Source organism: Punica granatum, chromosome 7, assembly GCF_007655135.1.
Source record: "Punica granatum isolate Tunisia-2019 chromosome 7, ASM765513v2, whole genome shotgun sequence".
Lineage (NCBI taxonomy): Eukaryota > Viridiplantae > Streptophyta > Magnoliopsida > Myrtales > Lythraceae > Punica > Punica granatum.
In genome coordinates this window covers 28,150,488-28,168,819 of record NC_045133.1, presented here as the reverse complement: position 1 = coordinate 28,168,819, position 18,332 = coordinate 28,150,488, and the positions used below count along the sequence as shown (strand labels likewise).

At 40.6% G+C, this 18,332-nt stretch overlaps 4 protein-coding genes across 5 annotated transcripts; all 4 read right to left on the bottom strand.

The window, feature by feature from the left end:
- Nucleotides 1-5,533: 5,533 nt before the first annotated feature.
- Nucleotides 5,534-7,119, bottom strand: LOC116213173 (epidermis-specific secreted glycoprotein EP1-like). Its single transcript, XM_031548020.1, has one exon. The coding sequence runs from the start codon at nt 7,062-7,064 to the stop codon at nt 5,751-5,753; it is 1,314 nt and encodes a 437-aa protein (XP_031403880.1). The 5' UTR covers nt 7,065-7,119; the 3' UTR covers nt 5,534-5,750.
- A 3,864-nt stretch (nt 7,120-10,983) lies between these two features.
- LOC116212844 (epidermis-specific secreted glycoprotein EP1-like) lies at nt 10,984-12,618 on the bottom strand. The gene has a single exon (XM_031547562.1). It carries the CDS (start codon nt 12,557-12,559, stop codon nt 11,231-11,233), a length of 1,329 nt encoding a protein of 442 aa, XP_031403422.1. The 5' UTR covers nt 12,560-12,618; the 3' UTR covers nt 10,984-11,230.
- Nucleotides 12,619-13,966: 1,348 nt separating this feature from the next.
- Nucleotides 13,967-14,744, bottom strand: LOC116215641 (protein ALP1-like). The gene is made up of 2 exons (XM_031551430.1): nt 14,539-14,744; nt 13,967-14,433 (listed from the first exon to the last, which is right to left on the bottom strand). The coding sequence occupies exons 1-2, from the start codon at nt 14,639-14,641 to the stop codon at nt 13,973-13,975; spliced, it is 564 nt and encodes a 187-aa protein (XP_031407290.1). The 5' UTR covers nt 14,642-14,744; the 3' UTR covers nt 13,967-13,972.
- A 695-nt stretch (nt 14,745-15,439) lies between these two features.
- Nucleotides 15,440-18,332, bottom strand: LOC116213132. Of its 2 annotated transcripts, none has more exons than XM_031547965.1 (3): nt 18,042-18,332; nt 16,352-16,691; nt 15,440-16,254 (listed from the first exon to the last, which is right to left on the bottom strand). In XM_031547965.1, exons 2-3 carry the CDS (start codon nt 16,664-16,666, stop codon nt 15,652-15,654), a joined length of 918 nt encoding a protein of 305 aa, XP_031403825.1. In that variant the 5' UTR covers nt 16,667-16,691; nt 18,042-18,332; the 3' UTR covers nt 15,440-15,651. The 2 variants fall into 2 exon arrangements, with proteins under 2 accessions (XP_031403825.1, XP_031403824.1); XM_031547964.1 differs by having other exon boundaries at nt 16,352-16,679.

Sequence of the window (18,332 nt, the reverse complement as noted above, 5' to 3'; positions counted from 1 at the left end):
GTTCCCGTCCATTTCAAGCTTCAGGAAACTGAACGTGCCATTGTATTTGGGCAGGGGGAGGACGGTGTTTCCATAAGAAGCGTTGGCCCCTTGGAGTTCCAAATTGATATAAAAGGCGTCGCCCCTGTTGGTCAAGTCCCCAGTGAGGGTAACCTTACTCTATGGGGCCGGAAGACTGGGATTGTCCCATCCGTTGTAGTAGAGAAGATGCTTCCGGGAGTTCTTGCTTGTGTAGTATGAGGCCAATCTCTTTTCCTCCATCACGAGGCTGTATGGCCCGTTCGAGTTATCCCGTGCTGAGGCCCGGCTCACAAGCCTTGCCACCTTCCCAGCCTGGAGAGACTGTCCCAACAGAGAATGTCAGTTGGGAAGTCGAAGCTCTGCCAGATATAGTTGTCCTCGGAATCGTGGAGTACGATGTTACCACTGTCGAGCATCTTGATCCCCACGACTTCCCCTGTTGGCTGTGTTGGGGTGCCAGACAACCGAGCCGTCTGCATCTGCAAGCACGGGTTCCCGTCTCTCCCGAACGTCAGGTTGGAATTCTCGCCCACCGGGGTGCCCCGGTTGGCCTCCCAGACTCACCAATAGAGTGAGGTGGACAGGTTGAGGCCCATCCTGACGGCGAGGGTGAAGGCATTAGGAGTGTTGTAGAAACACAGTACGAAAGGGTCACTGAACAGGTTGAGCAGCCGGTAATTAGCATCATATTCAGAGACATGCATATCAAAGTCTCCTGAATTCACAAGCTTGAACTGGGCAGGGGCGGGGACTGTAGCATCCACCGTATACAAGGTTGCTACTGAGAATAAAACCACAAAGGAAAAGAAGAGTAATGAGTAATGTAGTGAAGATGGTGGAGAAGCCATTTGTTAGAAATTTCGGAAGTTCTTCAATTGGCCTGATGATGTGTGTGCGAATAGATCCACGAGGTCTGGTTCCTATTAATAGGAAGTGATCCACTAATAAATTAATTTATTAATTGCTCATTTTTAATTTATTATTTTACTTCTTTCTAAGATCTAGGAAGCGGACAGACTGTCATCAACAACAAAATAATAATAATAATAATTCTGTTCAAACTATCTTCCAATATGACTATATGATATAATTAATGAGAATGGCTCCAAGAGGAAAGTAGGTAATAAAGATGCTCTATATTTAACAGTTAACCAAATTCATAGGGTCTGCCTAAGATGATATTGGCTGGCGGTATAATACATTTAGTATTTTAATTCAAGTGTTTATTTCACAGTTCAAGTGTTTAATTAATACTTTAGGTTATTCAACATAAATAATAAAAGTACTAAGCACTTCAACTCAAATAATAAGCACTTGAACATCAACTCTCACAGACCCATACGTTTTCTTTTTTTTTCAAGTGTTGATCTTTATTAATACTCGTAAAAATATTTACAAAGTGAATTTTCCAACACCTATCCAAGAGTTACATCGAACAGATAACAAGATCACTCATTGGCCACACATACTGAAATTAATGGCTAAAAACCAAGGATGGACGCAGGAATTCAACTGGGGGGCGAGGTCCTTGAAGGGTCTAATAGGAGGATATTTCTCCCGAATTATGAGGCAATTATAAGTAATTAATACATAAATTTCCTTAACATGTCGTAATTCTACAGGGGACTACCCCTCAGTTCTCCCCTCGGTCCATCCTTGGCTAAAACAAAACTTGCAACTTTACATTCGATTTTTGGGAGGACTACCAATCTCTCTTTGACCAGATTCATCATCTTCCTAATCAGTTGTGAGACAGGATAGAAGCCTTCTTCAACATCCTTTTGATTCCATTCAGCCTAATAGTAAAATTTAACTTTAAAATGATCAAATTAAGCTTCCTGATCCCTAGGGAGTAGTCATCCATTCAGCTTCGGAGAACTAATCAACATTTCTGTTCATTCCTAATTTGCCCAAAACACTCCATCAAAAACCTTTGGTAACTGGACAAGAGAGGAATTGATGATTCCTGAATTCCGTAACTACTCCACAAAATTCACAAACCATGCACATTCAGATCAGGTTTCCGCTGCAGCAACCTTTTCCTTTGTGGCGAGCTTATCTTGCAAAGCCAACCAGCAAATGAAGGCAACCCTCAGTCAGGACACATCCTTGAAATTAAATGGCATTACACCGATTTTCTCTGACCCCTCGAGGCTTCGGTAATTTCCAGGCACTAGCAAAAGAGAAGATATAAGAATTGGAAGGAATCCATACCATGCACACTAGCTATCTGTAGTTGCAGGAATAATTTGTGTTGCAACCGATTAAATAAAACTGATTGAGGGTCGTCTCTACTTCTAGGTCAACACCAAATACCTCTCCTTTATACCATATCAACGTTTGGCTGAATAGAAATTGTAGGGAAGCATTAAACCCCATTTTCACAAAAAAAAAAAAAAAAAAAACTAATCAATGGACTGACAGACACCTAATAATCAAAGCAAAAGGAAGTTTGAGAACCATCTTCTATTCTGCTCCCAATAAAACCTCTTATTTCAGATGACCCGATTTGGAGATTTCTTTTTTTTTTTTTTTTCATTCAACTCCATGAATAATCTCCAGGGAAGGAACATAAACTCCTAGCTTTAATATTACGCGAAACATAAAATATAAGTGTTCAGTCTCCATATGACCAGGTACACATAATTACCATTCAAGCAAAAATAAACCTAAAATATTAAGACGGGGGAGATTCGTTGAGGACCCCGAAGTGGGGGACGTTCGTGACGCTCGGTGGGCCTACACAGGAATTATCGACATCTATTGGGCCGAGAGGGGCCTGATGGGCCTTCATAGGTCAGTCGGGTCCGGTTCGGTGTAATTCCCCTATCGGTAGGCTTCTTACTAATGATGAGGCTCGGATGATCGAGGTCGGGACTCGGGAGCCTGCCCAGCTCTTTGTAATTCGGGTGTGGAGACCATTATGCATGCATGCTATTCGGGGTTCCCCCATGGTGGAGGCAGTTTGGAATATTGCAGTTAGTTCCGTGTAATATTGCGCTTTCTTCTTTCTCGGGCAATTGGCAGCAATGGGTGATCATTAAGTCCGGAAGGGATCTCATGGGCTCTTGTATTCGTGGTGGGTTACGTTGTTGGCTCTTCTGGACTCGGCGTACGCAATAAGTCCATCTTCGAACCGCCTTTTCTTTTTCCTTTTTTCCGGAAGCAATCTTCGGAATCTCTCTCTACTAGGCCGTTTCACTGTGCTGTGCTGGGGAGATTTTTGAGGTAGCAAGCAGCTTTATTTGCTTGTTTGTTGGCTGATCGTGCTTCAACTCGACCAAGGGAGTGGAAGAATATTGGCTGGAGACGACCTGGCCACGATTGGACTGAGTTAAATATGGATGGGGCTACAAGTTGTCTGAGCGGGAGGACCAAAGCCATATTTGGTTTTAGAGTTATTTTTTAACTCAACTCCACTCTACTTTACCTAACTCCGTTTATTTTCAATTCAACAACACAATTATTACTTTTTTATTTTTTTTCAATTTTTTTAATCATTCAATTCAATTTTTAATACTTAATTCTCTCAACTGTTCACTACTTTTCACATATTTTCTCATAATTCAACAACATAATTTTATATATATATATATATATATATATATATAATTAGAATAGAATTGAGTTAAACTGAACTCTAATCCCAAACAAGCCGAGTTACTAATTTTCATTATAGCTGAACTATGGGTGATCTTGATATGGTTTGGCAGTTGGGCACGAGGAAGTTGATTCTGAAGCGGTGACCCGTATGCTTCGATCTAATCGGATTCTTGTAGGCTGCAATGATGCTATTATGCTGGGTGTCTGAAACCTACTCCAACGGAATTGGCTGGTGGTGATTGAGAATATATATCAAAAAGGGAATAGGTGCGAGGATTGGTTAGTGAATTATGCACTCTCGTTGCCTATGGGTGTTTATTGGTTAGGTAATTACCATTTTGGGCTCAACTTTTTGCTCTTCCAAAAATATTGTAGGAGTAAACATTCTTCGCTATAATAGGGCTTATTTTTTCTTTTTAATACAATTGAGTTTTGGATCCGTATTTCACCCCCCAAGAAAAAAAGAAAGAATGATATAAAATTGAGTTTTTGGTTTCTCAAGGATGCTCTCTTACGCATAATAGAGAGAATCATGTGCGCACTAACTAAAAGTCTAGAAGCCGCAGATTTTTATTTAGAGAAAATTACATTGTACAATCACAATGTAATATTTGATATTATTCTCAAAACTAACATATCTTTTTAAAAATTATTTAAAAAGGCTCAATATTTTTTTTATATTTTCATTTTAATTCTAACCCAATATCATTTTTTTCCAACATAGAAACTAACATGAGATGTAAGTACTGCCTAAATTAATATAATATTTTATGCATCTAAAATTAAAGAGAGAGAGAGCGCACGCCCATCGCTAGGCCTTGGGGGGGGGGGGGGGGGGGCGTCGCTAGCAACCACCACCATTGGGAATGCCGCCGATGATCACGATCGGGATCTCAATCTCGACGAAAATTATGGGGGGTGGGGGCCTTATTGGCAATCACCACCCCTAAGAATGAGGCCGTGGTCGGCTTCTGAGTTCACCAACTAAGTATATTTTTTATATTAGCTTGGACCTACTTACATGTCACATCAGCTTTTTCATCAATTACGAAATAAAAATATTTGGTATTTTTTAATGTTCTTTTGGGTCATAAGTGATATGTCGTCTAGTATAATGATATGAAATTATGCAAGATAAAAGGGGCACTTAAATCCCATTGATTATGATCAAATCCAAAACCTCTTAATTTCGAGTTGGCGCCAGTCTACTTTTGGTTTCTTGTAGCCTCATTGATACGGAACAAAAGCCTTTTTTTTTTAATGTAGAAAAAGATATCATGAATCAGTCAAGTTAAGTTCCCTTGCTTTCGATACGGTGGACTCTAAATATCACACTGCACACAATGAAATATCATACTGCACACAATGAGAAAGTATATGATATAGTAACATCGTTGTCGATGAAAGATCAAAAGATCGTGAGTTTGATTCTCACTGGGTGGGACTTTTGTCTTTTTAGGCCAATCAGATTTCGTTTATAATGAAAAGATAAATAAATCAATGACGTGCCACACTAAGGGAAGAGATGTCATATGCTTTAAACAGATTACGTCTTGGCGAGCAGTTTAGTGTAAGCCAACGTGGGTCGAATTTGCAACCTTAGGTGAGAGCCTTGAGCTCAGAATAACCCAACCAACACCTGGATGTGTCTTGGCTGTAGAAGTAGGCCAGGCACAATGAAATCGGCCTGCATAATCAGGTTAAATTCTTCATTTGATCTCCCATCTTAACTTCGATACTACATCCACGTGCCATGGCCCATTATGCAAGAGTATTCTCGCCATCCCAAGCCCAAAAACATAACCGGACCAATTAAGGAATATTGCAAATAATAATCGAAATAATAGAATCCGTTCTCGGCGGATTATGAATTCTCAGGAGCCCAGCAAAAGAGGCGGTCAGAACATTATTAGTCCAAATCGAACCAAACATATATTGCTATTTTATTAATAAGATACAACACGGATCAAGGATTTCACGCGAGATTAAAATACACTGATGAGGAACGAAATTGTTCCACTTCCGGTTTATTAGTTTCCTTACAAATGGGGAGGCGGAGGCCCAACCCAATAGAAGAAATGAACCAGCTCAGCTCAGCTCAGCTCTATCTTCTATATAGGGCTATGCTACTTCTTGGGGAATTTAATGTAGCCAACGTGGGTCGAATTGGCAACCTTGGTGAGTGTCTTGAGCTCATAAGCCAGCCAACACCTAGAGGTGTCCTGGTTGTAGAAGTATCCCATGCACTTGCAGTCCTTGGAGCACTTGGCCCCGCAGTCGCTCTCCTTTGCCGCGCTTCCCGTCGTGTACTTGCTCAAGAAGTGATCGACCCCTTCGACCTTGTAGTACCCAAAATCGCCAGGCTTGCAGCCCGTCACCATTGCAGGGGCGCACGCCCTGCTCCACCCCATGAGCCCACTCGCGAGCGGGCAGGCCACGCACTGGTTATCGTCGCAGAGCCCGAAGTTACCGCACCGCTCTGGCAGCTGGCACTCGGTTTCCCAGATGGAGTCCCTGTCAAAGAGCGCGAAGGTCATCTCCCAGGCACCCCAGTCCACCTTGTCGTTGTAGGTATAGACCTTCAGGTTACCGTCGATCCCGAGCCGTAGGAAGCTCAGGGTGGCGTTGTACTTGGGCCGGCCCAAGATGGTGGACCCGTATGACTCGTTACCCACGTAACTATTCAAGGAGACGTCGTAAGCGTAGCCGTCGTTGACGGACTCGGTGGTGAAGGTCACCTTCGCCAGAGAGCTCGGCAGTGCTGAGTTGGCCCACCCGTTGAAGTAGAGAAGCGGCTTCGGCGAGTTTTTGCTGGCGTAATACAGGGCCAACCCTTTGGATTCCATCACGAAGGTGTATGGCCCATTGGAGTTGTCCTGAGCCGAGGCCCGGCTGACCAGCTTGGTGACAACCCCGGTCTGTAGGTACTGGCCCACCAGGAGGGTGTGGGTCGGATAGTTGAAGCTCTGCCACACGAAGTTGCCCTTCGAGTCGTACAGGACCATGTTCCCGTTTGAGAGCAGCTGGAACCCCACGACTCCCTTATTGGTCGTGTTGGTTTGCCATGCGACCCTGCCGTCTGCATCTGCCAGGACAAGGTTCCCATCAGCCCCGAGCGTCAGGGTTGCATTCTCGCCCACTGGGTTTCCTCGGTTGGCCTCCCACACCCACCGGAACAGCGACTCGGACCTAGTCAGGCCCATCCGCAGGGCGAGTGTGTAGGCGTTCGGCGTAGTGTTGTAGAAGCAGAGCTGGAATGGGGCATTGAAAGGGTTAAGGACCCGGTAGTTTCCACCATACTCGACAATATAGTCACCGAAGTCTCCCGAGTTCACGTACTTGAACTGGGCGGAGGCGGGAACTACCGCTTGAGCTACGTGAGAACATAATGTTACTAGCAAGATCATAAAGAGCAAATGGGAAGATGTTGGAGAAGCCATTTATTGGTGCTGATTTGAGATTGTTTGTGAGAATTGAGATGATAGGGATAGCTAACTGAAGAACAAAGGCCTATTTATAGCAAGGTTTTGGAATGTCATATGAGTCACTTTATTATAAAATATTCATTAAGAAAAATTGGCATAGTTTGTTCAAGTGTGCCATCTATTTTGACCAGATTGGTCTTCCTTTTGTGCAACTGTGGGTATATAATATGTGTATACATAAGTAGATCAGATCTTGTCTTCACTTCCACCATAATATTCAAACACGACTGGCCAATGGGCCTGCCTTACCCATTGTATATTATCATTAATGAGAAGCTTCCGACATGTTGGTAGATAATTTTTGTATTGGGTCGATTATTATATATTATCATGTCTACGAAGTATTGATTAGGACAGCCCGGTTTATCCATTCTTATTAGGAAGGGTACAAAGGCACTCGATCAGTTATGAGATACCAAAATGTTACAATTAAGGACTAACTAGCTTTTGGTTTGTGTTCATACTAATTTCCCAATTTCTTTTAGTAAAAATGTAATAATAAATCATGAAAAAATTCTTTAAATAAATTCTAATTTTGATAGATTGTTTTTCTTAAATTTGCTACAATATTCGTAAAATTTCTTTTCTAATTTCTTTACATGAAGATTTCAAATTAAGTTAGAATCATTTAAATTATCTTGAAAATTTTACATTATGATACTTTTTTGATAAAATTATTTCTATCATGTAATTAATCTCGTTTGTTGTTTCCTGGATCACATCCATTTAACATATGTATTACTATTTAGTACACCGCTTTACTTTTTGTGATACCAAATAATTATATAAAAATTTTAAAGTTTGAGTTGTGTTTTTCTTTTGGTGGGATGTATTATTAAAAAAAGAAAAAGAGATGAAAAATATGAGCCAAATCTAGCTAAATACAATATATTAATGTGACTATGTCATATGTTAGTGTTCATTACTTGATTTTATTTTTGAAGAGCGTAGAAATTTGTATATAGAATATCAAAATTGCAATGATATCCTTTGTTGATGTTTTATCGAACATTTTAAAATAACAATGAGATAATAATTAGCTATTTTAATCAAGTACACTCTATGGCAAATCATTTGACTATAGTACATCAATTGGTCGGCCAAACATCTCATATAAATAGTAACGTAGAATTACATCATATTCATTTCATTTTAAGAAGGATATAAATCTAATATTAAGTCTAACATATTGGAAAAGAGATAGACGAAACTATTGGACTTATCTTGACAAATCCTATCATAAGTTCATTCAAGGATTGCTCTGTTACTATGAGCTTCTAAAAATTAATAACGGCTAAGTTCCACCTTTATTGTGCTTCAACACTCCTACACAAATCAAATATGGATAAGAAAATTAGAAATTCACAACAGAGAATTAACTTAAGAACTGGCAAGGATGAATAGAGCTTGCAACCGTAGGAGGAATGAGTTATTCTCATTTGATCTTCCTCCATATATATTATATATATACATATATATATATATATATAGTTTGAAGAGATGTCTTTTGGATTTTCAAAACTATTAATAAATTATATCTCCTGGGAAGTTGAACCATACTCGTGTTCATTAGTTTCCAGTGGTCAAACATAATAATTGCCACAATTGTTCGTTCTCCAAGCCAATTAAGAACGAGGCTGTGCGGGACCTGGAGGAGGCTGTGAGCGTCGGAATTTCCTGATAGTGGAGGGGGGGACGAAGAGGGATGCAGTAATGGTCAGAAGAAGATGGAGTGAAGAGGAAGATGAAATTGAAAACAGAGATCTAGACATTCATACGTTGGTGCACGAATAAGAGAGAGTGGAATAGTAAAAGTTTTGGAATAGTAATGGCTTGTTTAGTTTGCAAATGTGATTTTAAAATCACAACTTTAATTTAATTCTACCAACAACAAAATAAAATAACTCATATAAAGTCAAAGAGTGACCCCAATTATGCCACTTTTTTTTTTCACAACAAAACAAAATAACTCATACAAAATAAAAGGGTGGACTCCATTTATACCATTTTTTTTTCAAAATCAAAATCTAATTTTAAAAGCCTACTTTGAAACCAAACGCAACATTATAATTTAATATTTTCTCTCTATAATTTTTTTTTCCTAATTCTTTTAATTATTTTTCTCTCGATTTTGGAATCAAAGCTTGGAGGCAAATACATTAATCACATTCACTTCTTTTAACCCTTTAAATGATATAAAGACACGATGGAAAATTTACAGAGTACTATGGACGGACCATTAGAGTTTCAGGATTTGCGGACGAACATGCGGAGAGGCTTGTTGGATATAGAGCTTAATTATGAGAAAAATCCCGAGCTCGTTGGAGAATGAGAGGTGAAGATGAACTTTTCTATTGATCAAGAAATTTATTTTATTTAATAAATTTATTTTTTTAGTATCGGGAATTTGATGAGGGGCACGTGAAAGGACATTGCACGATGAACTGAGGCCTTTAAAATTTCACCAGGAGCTGAGAGTTTTCGAATATAACTTATGGATGCCACTTTTCCGCTTTAATATATTATATATTGTTTAATTAGCAGTAGTAGAAGGCGCTCCATATGTATTACGCTACTCGGTTTCACCCTGCCTTCTTGGCTCATCAGTTTTGTTTTTGAGAAGCAACATAAAGCTAGGAAAGATATAACACGAAACACATATAAAAACCGAGAAATATATATATTTGTTTCATTTGTCAATTTCAAGAGATATTACTTCTAAATTTGAATAATAACTGATACAATTATATAATGATTGAATAATAAAAAACATCTATGTAATATCCTAGAGTCCTAATATTAGAGCTTCTTTTATATTGTGAGATCTAATGAAATCGTGAATTTGCAAGTAGAGGGATATATGACATCACCTTAAGGGAAAAAAAAATCCTTCCCCGCCAAATTGATTTATATGATATACAATAAATCACTTGACATGAGATAAGCAAACGCACGTGAGCGATCCTCAATATGAGATGTCCATAAGTATAATACGAGAGACAATCAAGAAATTTCTAGTGATTGAATTTTAGAAGGTAAATTATTATGGTCTGTATTTGTATATTTGTGAGATTTAATGAAGTTACAATAAATATTTCACGACAAATGATTGATAGTGAAATGGTCACTCGACGCGATACAAGAAAATGCTTGTAAAAGTCAATCCGCGCTGTGGTTCTAATCATATACAGACATGCAGATTCATCCTCAACAGAGTCAAATTAAGACAATGCATGCATGTTTCGGGTCGTAGCATCTTGGAAGAACATTATCCAGTAATCAATTATTTGATGGAGTTTAATAAATTAAAGATTTATTCCCGTTCCAGGTGGATTTGTCAGATTATGACCTCTTAGTATTTAGATATTGTGGGTGGGGAACAAGTTGACAGATTATACATAGACATCGATGTCTTAACTAATAATCGATATCTTTTCTGGATGATTACTTGAAATTTCACGCTCTTCCTTTTTCCCTTTCTTTTTTCTTTTTGGGTATTTTCAGTATGAGACGTCAATAAGCACATGAAAGATAATCAATAATTTTTAGTGATTGAATTCCGTCTTCTAATATGATCTAAACTTAAAAAGAGGACAAAAAGAAAGTATGAAGTACGAAAAAAAAATTATTTAAGTGGTTTGACACTTATTCTTTTTAAATAAGATTTGAAATTCTAATTTCCTAAATAAATTAAAAAAAAAACTTTATTGGAAATTTTTTACTCCTGATGTGACTCAAATTGAATTAGTCTAGATACATATACTGAGAAAGAGAGATTTCGTCGCTATAATTATTTGCGAGATTCCACATTTTTTACTTACTTTGGGTAATATGCGCCTGAAGCCATATACAAGGCTTAATACAGTCAAAGAGAAATCGTAAATTATTAATAAAGTGACACGGGTAGTCTCACTAAATATCAAATCCATCACTTCTAGGTCAACAGGCGATGGCGTGTATCACTACGCTACATCATCTTTTGATACAATAAAATAGGTAGATTCGATATATAGGATGCGACCATCTTGTATAATTCTTCTTATTTCCTTTTCTTCCGGTAGAACGTTTTATTTCCTTTTTCAATTCACCCGCATGCAGTAGCCATATCGCATGCATTTACTTTACTTCTTGGGTGTTTTGATGTAGCCGACATGGGTGGCATTTGCTACTCTGGTCAGAGTCTTGAGCTCGTAAGCAATCCAACACCTAGAAGTGTCCCGGTTGTAGAAGTAGCCCAAGCACTTGCAATCTTTGGTGCACTTGGCCCCACAGCCGCTCTCCGTGGCCGCGCTTCCTGCCGTGTACTTGCTCAAGAAATGATTGACCCGTTCGACCTTGTAGTATGTGTAATCGCCGGGGTTGCAGCTCGTGAGCTTTGGAGGCGCGCAGCTCTTGCTCCAGCTCGTTTCCCCTCTGGCAAGCGGGCAGCCCACGCATTGGTTGTCCTCACATAGCCCGAAGCTTCCGCACCTCTCTGGCAGCTGGCACTCGCTTTCCGAATCATAGTCTCTGCCAAACAGAGTGAAGGTCTCCTCCCAGGCACCGTAGTCTACCTGGTCATTGTAAGTGTAAATTCTTACGTTCCCATCAATCCCGAGCCTGAGGAAGCTCGATGTGGCATTGTATTTGGGTCGGCCGAGGATGGGACCGCCATGTGTAGTGTTACCCGCTTGGAACTCCAATTGGATATGAGTCCTAGAACCCTCGTCTTCTTCGGTGGTCAAGCCCACCCGGGTTAGCGAGCCAGATATGTATGGATCAGATCGCCATCCATTGAAGTACAGAAGCGGCTTGGGGGAGTTCTTGCTCGTATAGTATAGGGCGGGACCTTTGGGCTCCATCACGAGGCTGTAAGGCCCATTGGAGTTTTGCTCGGCCGAGGCCCGGCTCACAAGCCTCGTGACACCCCCGGCGTGCAGGGATTGGCCCACGAGGAGAGTGTCAGTCGGGGAGTCGAAGCTTTGCCAGACGAAATTACCCCTCGAGTCATGCAGGACCATGTTGCCGTTCGACTGCAGCTTGAGCCCTACAACTCCTTTGTTTGCAGTACTGGTCTGCCAGGCGACCTTGCCGTCCGCCTCAGCCAGGACAAGGTTGCCATCCGCACCGAGCGTCAGGGTGGCATTCGCACGAACTGGGTTGCCCCGGTTGGCTTCCCAGACCCACCGGAAAAGTGACTCGGACCTCCTTAGGCCCATCCTGATGGCGAGAGTGAAGGCGTTCGGGGTAGTGTTGTAGAAGCATAGCTGGAACGGGGCACCGAAAGGTGGGAGGACCTGGTAGTTGCCATCATATTCGATTATGTAAGGGCCGAAATCCGTCGTATCGATCACGTACTTGAACTGCGCAGAGGCCGGCACCAAAGCTCTAGCTGTGGAAGAAGATACTAAGAATAAGATCAGAAGGGCAAGAAGTGATGACTGGGAGAAAGATATAATCGAAGAATCCATGCATTACACAATCTTTTTTTTTTTCCCTTTCTTTTTGGGTTGCTGGTTGATGGGAAAACATGATGAACCTTCCTATTTATAGGAAGGCTAAAAGGTTTCTAGAGAGGATCTAGTGAATTTGAATTTTACGGTCAATTTTGATGTGCTTCGTCTACGACCCACAAAATTTTATTTGATTTTTAATGAGAAGATCGACTTTAAAGATGGGGAAGCCATAGCCCATAGAAATAGCAAGTGGCAGCTCGTACATTCATTGCCTTGCTGATCAGATTGCCCTTATCTGATCTTCCATATCCATCAATATGGGGGACCCAACTATAGCTGGCTGTCGAGTCTAACTTTTCTTTTTCCTTTTTCCCGACGTGAACCCTGATATTCGGAAGTTCAATTACGCCTCAACTAATTCAGTTGAGTCGGGTCGGCACAATAAGAATAAAGGTCTCCCAGTATAAATTTTCTGCATTCATAATAACTCGAACCTTATACCTTATTTAAGCGGAACAATCGTTAAATAGCTTGAATCAATCCCCATCGGTAAGTCAACTTAATTTTCGGATGAAGAATGTTGATTGTTCATATCGTGATGGCTAATTAACTGTAGATGAACTACTTACTTACTGAAATTTTGGAAATTTACTGTATGTGTCATATCGTTCGTATATGTTGTGAACTTGTTGTGTTATATGAGTTTTGCTATAGTAGACTGAGCCAAAAACCAAATGGTATATAAGCACTCCTACTTAGACCATGGTGTGTGTACTGTGCACGGACGTAATGTATATATATTATTTTTGTGAACTTAGTCTGAGAAAATGATATAGACATAGTACATATAGTCGAGCATACAAGCACAAGGCAGATGTAACATTTTGACGTTGATTTAATGGACCCGCCGAAGTATAAATGGACCTGAGATCAGTTGCTGTATGCGTCTGTTCTTATTGATTTATGTTCCATATGAAATATATTTGTATCGTCCTGGATATTTTCTATTCCCAAATGCTCCAAGCAATTACACGTGTATGAACTGACTATGAGAGATAAAAAAGTTCGTTCCTGAAAGATACATAATATATTTATATATATTATTGTACACTCGCACTCCACTGTGGATTAACTAATGAATTTTTTTAAAAATAGTATATATGCATAATTTCCCTGAAATTGATTGCATCTAATAATTGACAAGTCAAGACATCTTGCAACCCGTGGAAATCTTGGGAAGAGATTTTCAGGCCCCGTTTGGATAGTGAGTTAAAATCACCATGATTTTAACTTTAACTTTAACTCTACACTATACAACAAAACACACATTTGAAAAGTCAAACCGGTGGGCCTCATATCTTATTCAAACACACAATCTCATTATACACAATTATCTACTACATCCATTCATTTTATTTATTACCGACTTCATCTTGTTTCCGCTTGCCATATTGCATCTGCAATACGGTTACGTAATGCATCCATTTCCCTGCTTCTCATGTTTACGTCAACCCGATCTCCAATTAGATGAGGAGGATTTTGGAATTCATCGTAATATTGCCATGCATTTCCATGCTCTGCGAATAATCTGTCGTGATAATTATTAAGCTGAATGAAATTATGCAATACAAAGCATGCAAGAGTAATTTGTCCTTGGCAAACCGGGCTGTAATTTGGCATTGACCGCAGTATGGCAAATATACTCTTCAGCACCCCAAAACACCGCTCGATAACATTACGAACGGATGCGTGCCGCTGATTGAATAACTCTTTCTCCGTCGTTGGTGGTGTGTCATCATTAAAGTCACTGCGGTGGTCCCTCTGCCCTTTGTAAGGAGCCATATAACCGGGAATATTGGGGTATCCAGCATCAACAACATAATATTGTTCTGCAATATTATAAATATTGATCTAATATATAAGAGTTGTAAAATGTAATTATGGAAATACATACGCGATTGACAAGAAAACATGCGATATGAGTAAGAACTTACCACCATATGGAGCGGGGAATGTCTGCAATGTAGCGGCATCAGACAAAATTCTTGAGTCGTGAGCCGAACCCTCCCATCCAATCACGACATGTGTGAACATCATGTCATGCGAACAAGCGGCGAGAACATTTTGCGTAATCTCGTTATTTCGATCGCGATACGCGCCTCTCACCGATGAAGGAACAGTAGCCGACACGTGTGTTCCATCGATTGCTCCAATGCAATTCTACGAGAATAATGGAAAGAATACGAATTACAAATTAATTGGAAAACTTAACTGCCAAATTAATATCTCATTCTACTGCTCATACCTTAAATAATGGGTACCATTTTCGGCATCTCTGAATTTCAGGCTGCACGTCAACGTTCCTCCGTCTTATGTATGTTGGTGACAATGAATGAATTCCTCTAACTATTACCTTGATGAGCCGTGACACCGTCTCCTTAGAATGCTGAAAGCGTTCGGCAACCACAGACAATTGCGTACTATGTGCAACAACCATTAAGAACATGCCGACCATTTCCTCGACGGTTGTACCTTTCCTGGTATTTCTGATTCCACAGTTTGCCCTTAGCGTATCGCACAAGTTATGAAATACGTGAGGGTTCATCTTGAAATTCTCGAAACACCTTATGTCATTGGCAAGAACTTCCTCTATGTAATGTCTAGCTTATAGCGTTGAGGTTCTACAAGGAAGGTTGCGCGGGACATGTTGTTTGGCCGCTGCATTCTCAAGCGCAAGATAAATCCACATAAGCTCATTGTCGTAATCTTCTTCATTACTTGGTTGAGTTTCATTTCGTCGTGAATTACCGTGTCTTGGCATTGTACCTTCCCTTTTGCTCAGCAAACTATAGTGAGAAAAAAATGGCATCAACTACGTAATTTGGATTTTTAAGGTAAAACGAATCAAGTTTCAACCACTGTATACGAATGCAAGACCAGTGCACAAACAAAATAGACAAATAGCACAACATTCACATATAACCAAGGCAAACAATCAAAGCAACGTACTTGCACACACAACAAATATAAAAGGGAAGTGTTTAGTTAATGTCATAGCATTTAAACGATACGAAATTACGACAGAGTAGAGGATGCATCATGCCTACTCAAGGGGCAACAAGGCGACGAACCCATGGAAGCCTTGTATCATCGAGCAAGCACATGAACATACGCCTTGTCTGCTCATCCTTTGATAGACAAACACCGGCCACGAGGTACTCTTCAATGGACAGTTGTGGACGCAAATCATTCAGTACAGCCATCGACTCCTTGATAGAACCCGCAGCTGGTTTCTCCGGGCTCGTCACAGATTTACTTCTCTTCGATGTCGGAGGGGTACAAATTCTCTCCTTCTCCCTCCTGCTCATATTGCACTTCAACATGTCGAGGCACTCTTGCAATCGGAAGTCAGCGTTGGAACTCCTTTTACGCACTTGCCGACGGGACGTTGTAACAACAGGTTCGGTAACCTCATGGACCGGGTCATCACTATCGTCGGAGCCCTCTTCAAGATTGACTGGTTCTTTTCCCCGACTTGTCGCTGCTGCTAGGAAGTCATCTTCCATGCGTGCATAAGTTTCTGGGCTCTTTGGTGGTTCTGCAGACGAAATACGTAACGCACCTCTTGCTGTCTTAGATCTGAACAACTCATTTAATGAGTTGTAATGCTTGAAGCCTTTGGCTTGGAAACTCTTGTACCCACTGTTCTTCTGCATGTAAATAAAAATGAACAGTTGCACAGTAACAACTTACAATAAAAACATACAAATTGGAAAGCAAAAGAAACACAGGTTATTATTACTATACCTTAATAAATTTGTCCCACACATGAGCACTCGCCTTTACCGTGTTGGTTGTCTCATCCCAACCGACACCAGTGTGCGAAACAAGCTCAATGAACTGCGTGTATTGGGTCCGCAGCCTGCGAAGCTTCTGCTGCAACTTCTTGCTGCCGAGAGTAGTGCTTGGAAATTGCTCTTCCAGCTCCTTATTCATTTGTTGCCAATCCTTTCCTTTCCAAGATGTAGTATGCGTCCTTGTGAACTTCTCGAGCAACACGTCAATAAAAGCACTCTCCAATGCATCTATCCACTCAAGTATTCCATCACCCTTGGGGGCCATCTCTTTCTAAATGCTGCAGCAAAAACTTACAAAGCCACGCACGTAACTACCATTATGAAACCACGAACTGTTCAGCGCAAATATCAGTCCAATGCAGTACAAATCAGATTCACACGCAACTCATACAAGAAGGGAGTCAACAACGGCAAAACAGCAGAGACGTGATAATCGCAGTATGGCAAATGCAAATACATAACGGTACCTAACTCTGAACAATCCGAGAAACAAGTTTCGATCAAGCACAATATCAGTCCAATTCATCGAACAGAAGGAGCGAGAAATCAGCGAAACACAGCTGGCAAGAAACACAGGTCATACTCTACTGCTCATACAACACGCGAACTGAAATTGGAGTACTCCAAAAAACAAACGAACTGAACCAATCCAATATACAACAAGTTTCGATCGGTACAATTTCTGTACTGCATTTCATCGAACAAATGAAGTACAGCTCAGCGAAACAGAGCTGCCAATAAACCAAACTTTCATACCTCAGTTAGCTCATACAACACGCGAAGTGAAATAGGAGGACAACAAAAAACAAACGATTTGAACCATCAGTAAGTCACAGCAAGTATCGATCAGATCAATTTCTGTAATGCATTTCAGCAAACAAATGCAGTACCGATCAGCGAAACAGAGCTGCCAAGAAACCATACTTTCATACCTCGGTTAGTTCATACAACACGCGAAGTGAAATAGGAGGACAAGTAAAAACCAACGATCTGAACCATCAGTAAGTCACAGCAAGTATCGATCAGATCAATTTCTGTAATGCATTTCAGCGAACAAATGCAGTACCGATCAGCGAAACAGAGCTGCCAAGAAACCAAACTTTCATACCTCAATTAGCTCATACAACACTCGAAGTGAAATAGGAGGACAACAAAAAACAAACGATCTAAACCATCAGTAAGTCACAGCAAGTATCGATCAGATCAATTTCTGTAATGCATTTCAGCGAACATTTTCGGCAGTACCGATCAGCGAAACAGAGCTGCCAAGAAACCAAACTTTCATATAACAGCGAAGTGAAATCGGAGTACAAAAAAAAAAACAAACGAACTGAACCATCCGTAAGTTCTAACAAGTTTCGATCAAACGCTTTCTCACATTCATTTCATCGAACAACTAATGTACATATCAGAAAGTTTTCTGTGTTAAGCAACCAACGCAGCTCATAAACACAAAGTGACATTAAATTGGGCCAACAAATTCACCAAAATTATGCAATACAGATCAGAATCCAACGGAAATTAACAAAATAAACGAAGAATGCTTCGACCCTCAGTAACGGCATTGAAATTCTCGAAACCCTAACCAGCAATTCAACGATACAATTCAAATTGGACATGAAATAGGTCGCAAAAATTACCTAGAATGTCGATATGGAAGTTGGAAGTGAGCTGAGGCACTTCTTAAGAAGAGAACGCACTGGTAGGGGACCGGCTTTGTTCGTAATCCTGGAACTGCTTCACTGCCGACACGATGCTTCAGAGGTAGGTGTAGGGGCTACTCTTTCTCGCAGAGGACAAGCACGGTAGAACAGAATTCGACTCGTTAAGCTTGAGATGTCGAGCAGAGGAGGAAGAAGGATGGGGGGCCGGCATAAACTGTCGCAGGGGAAGAACACGGATGAAAGGGGGGGGGGCAGTCATCCGTCTTT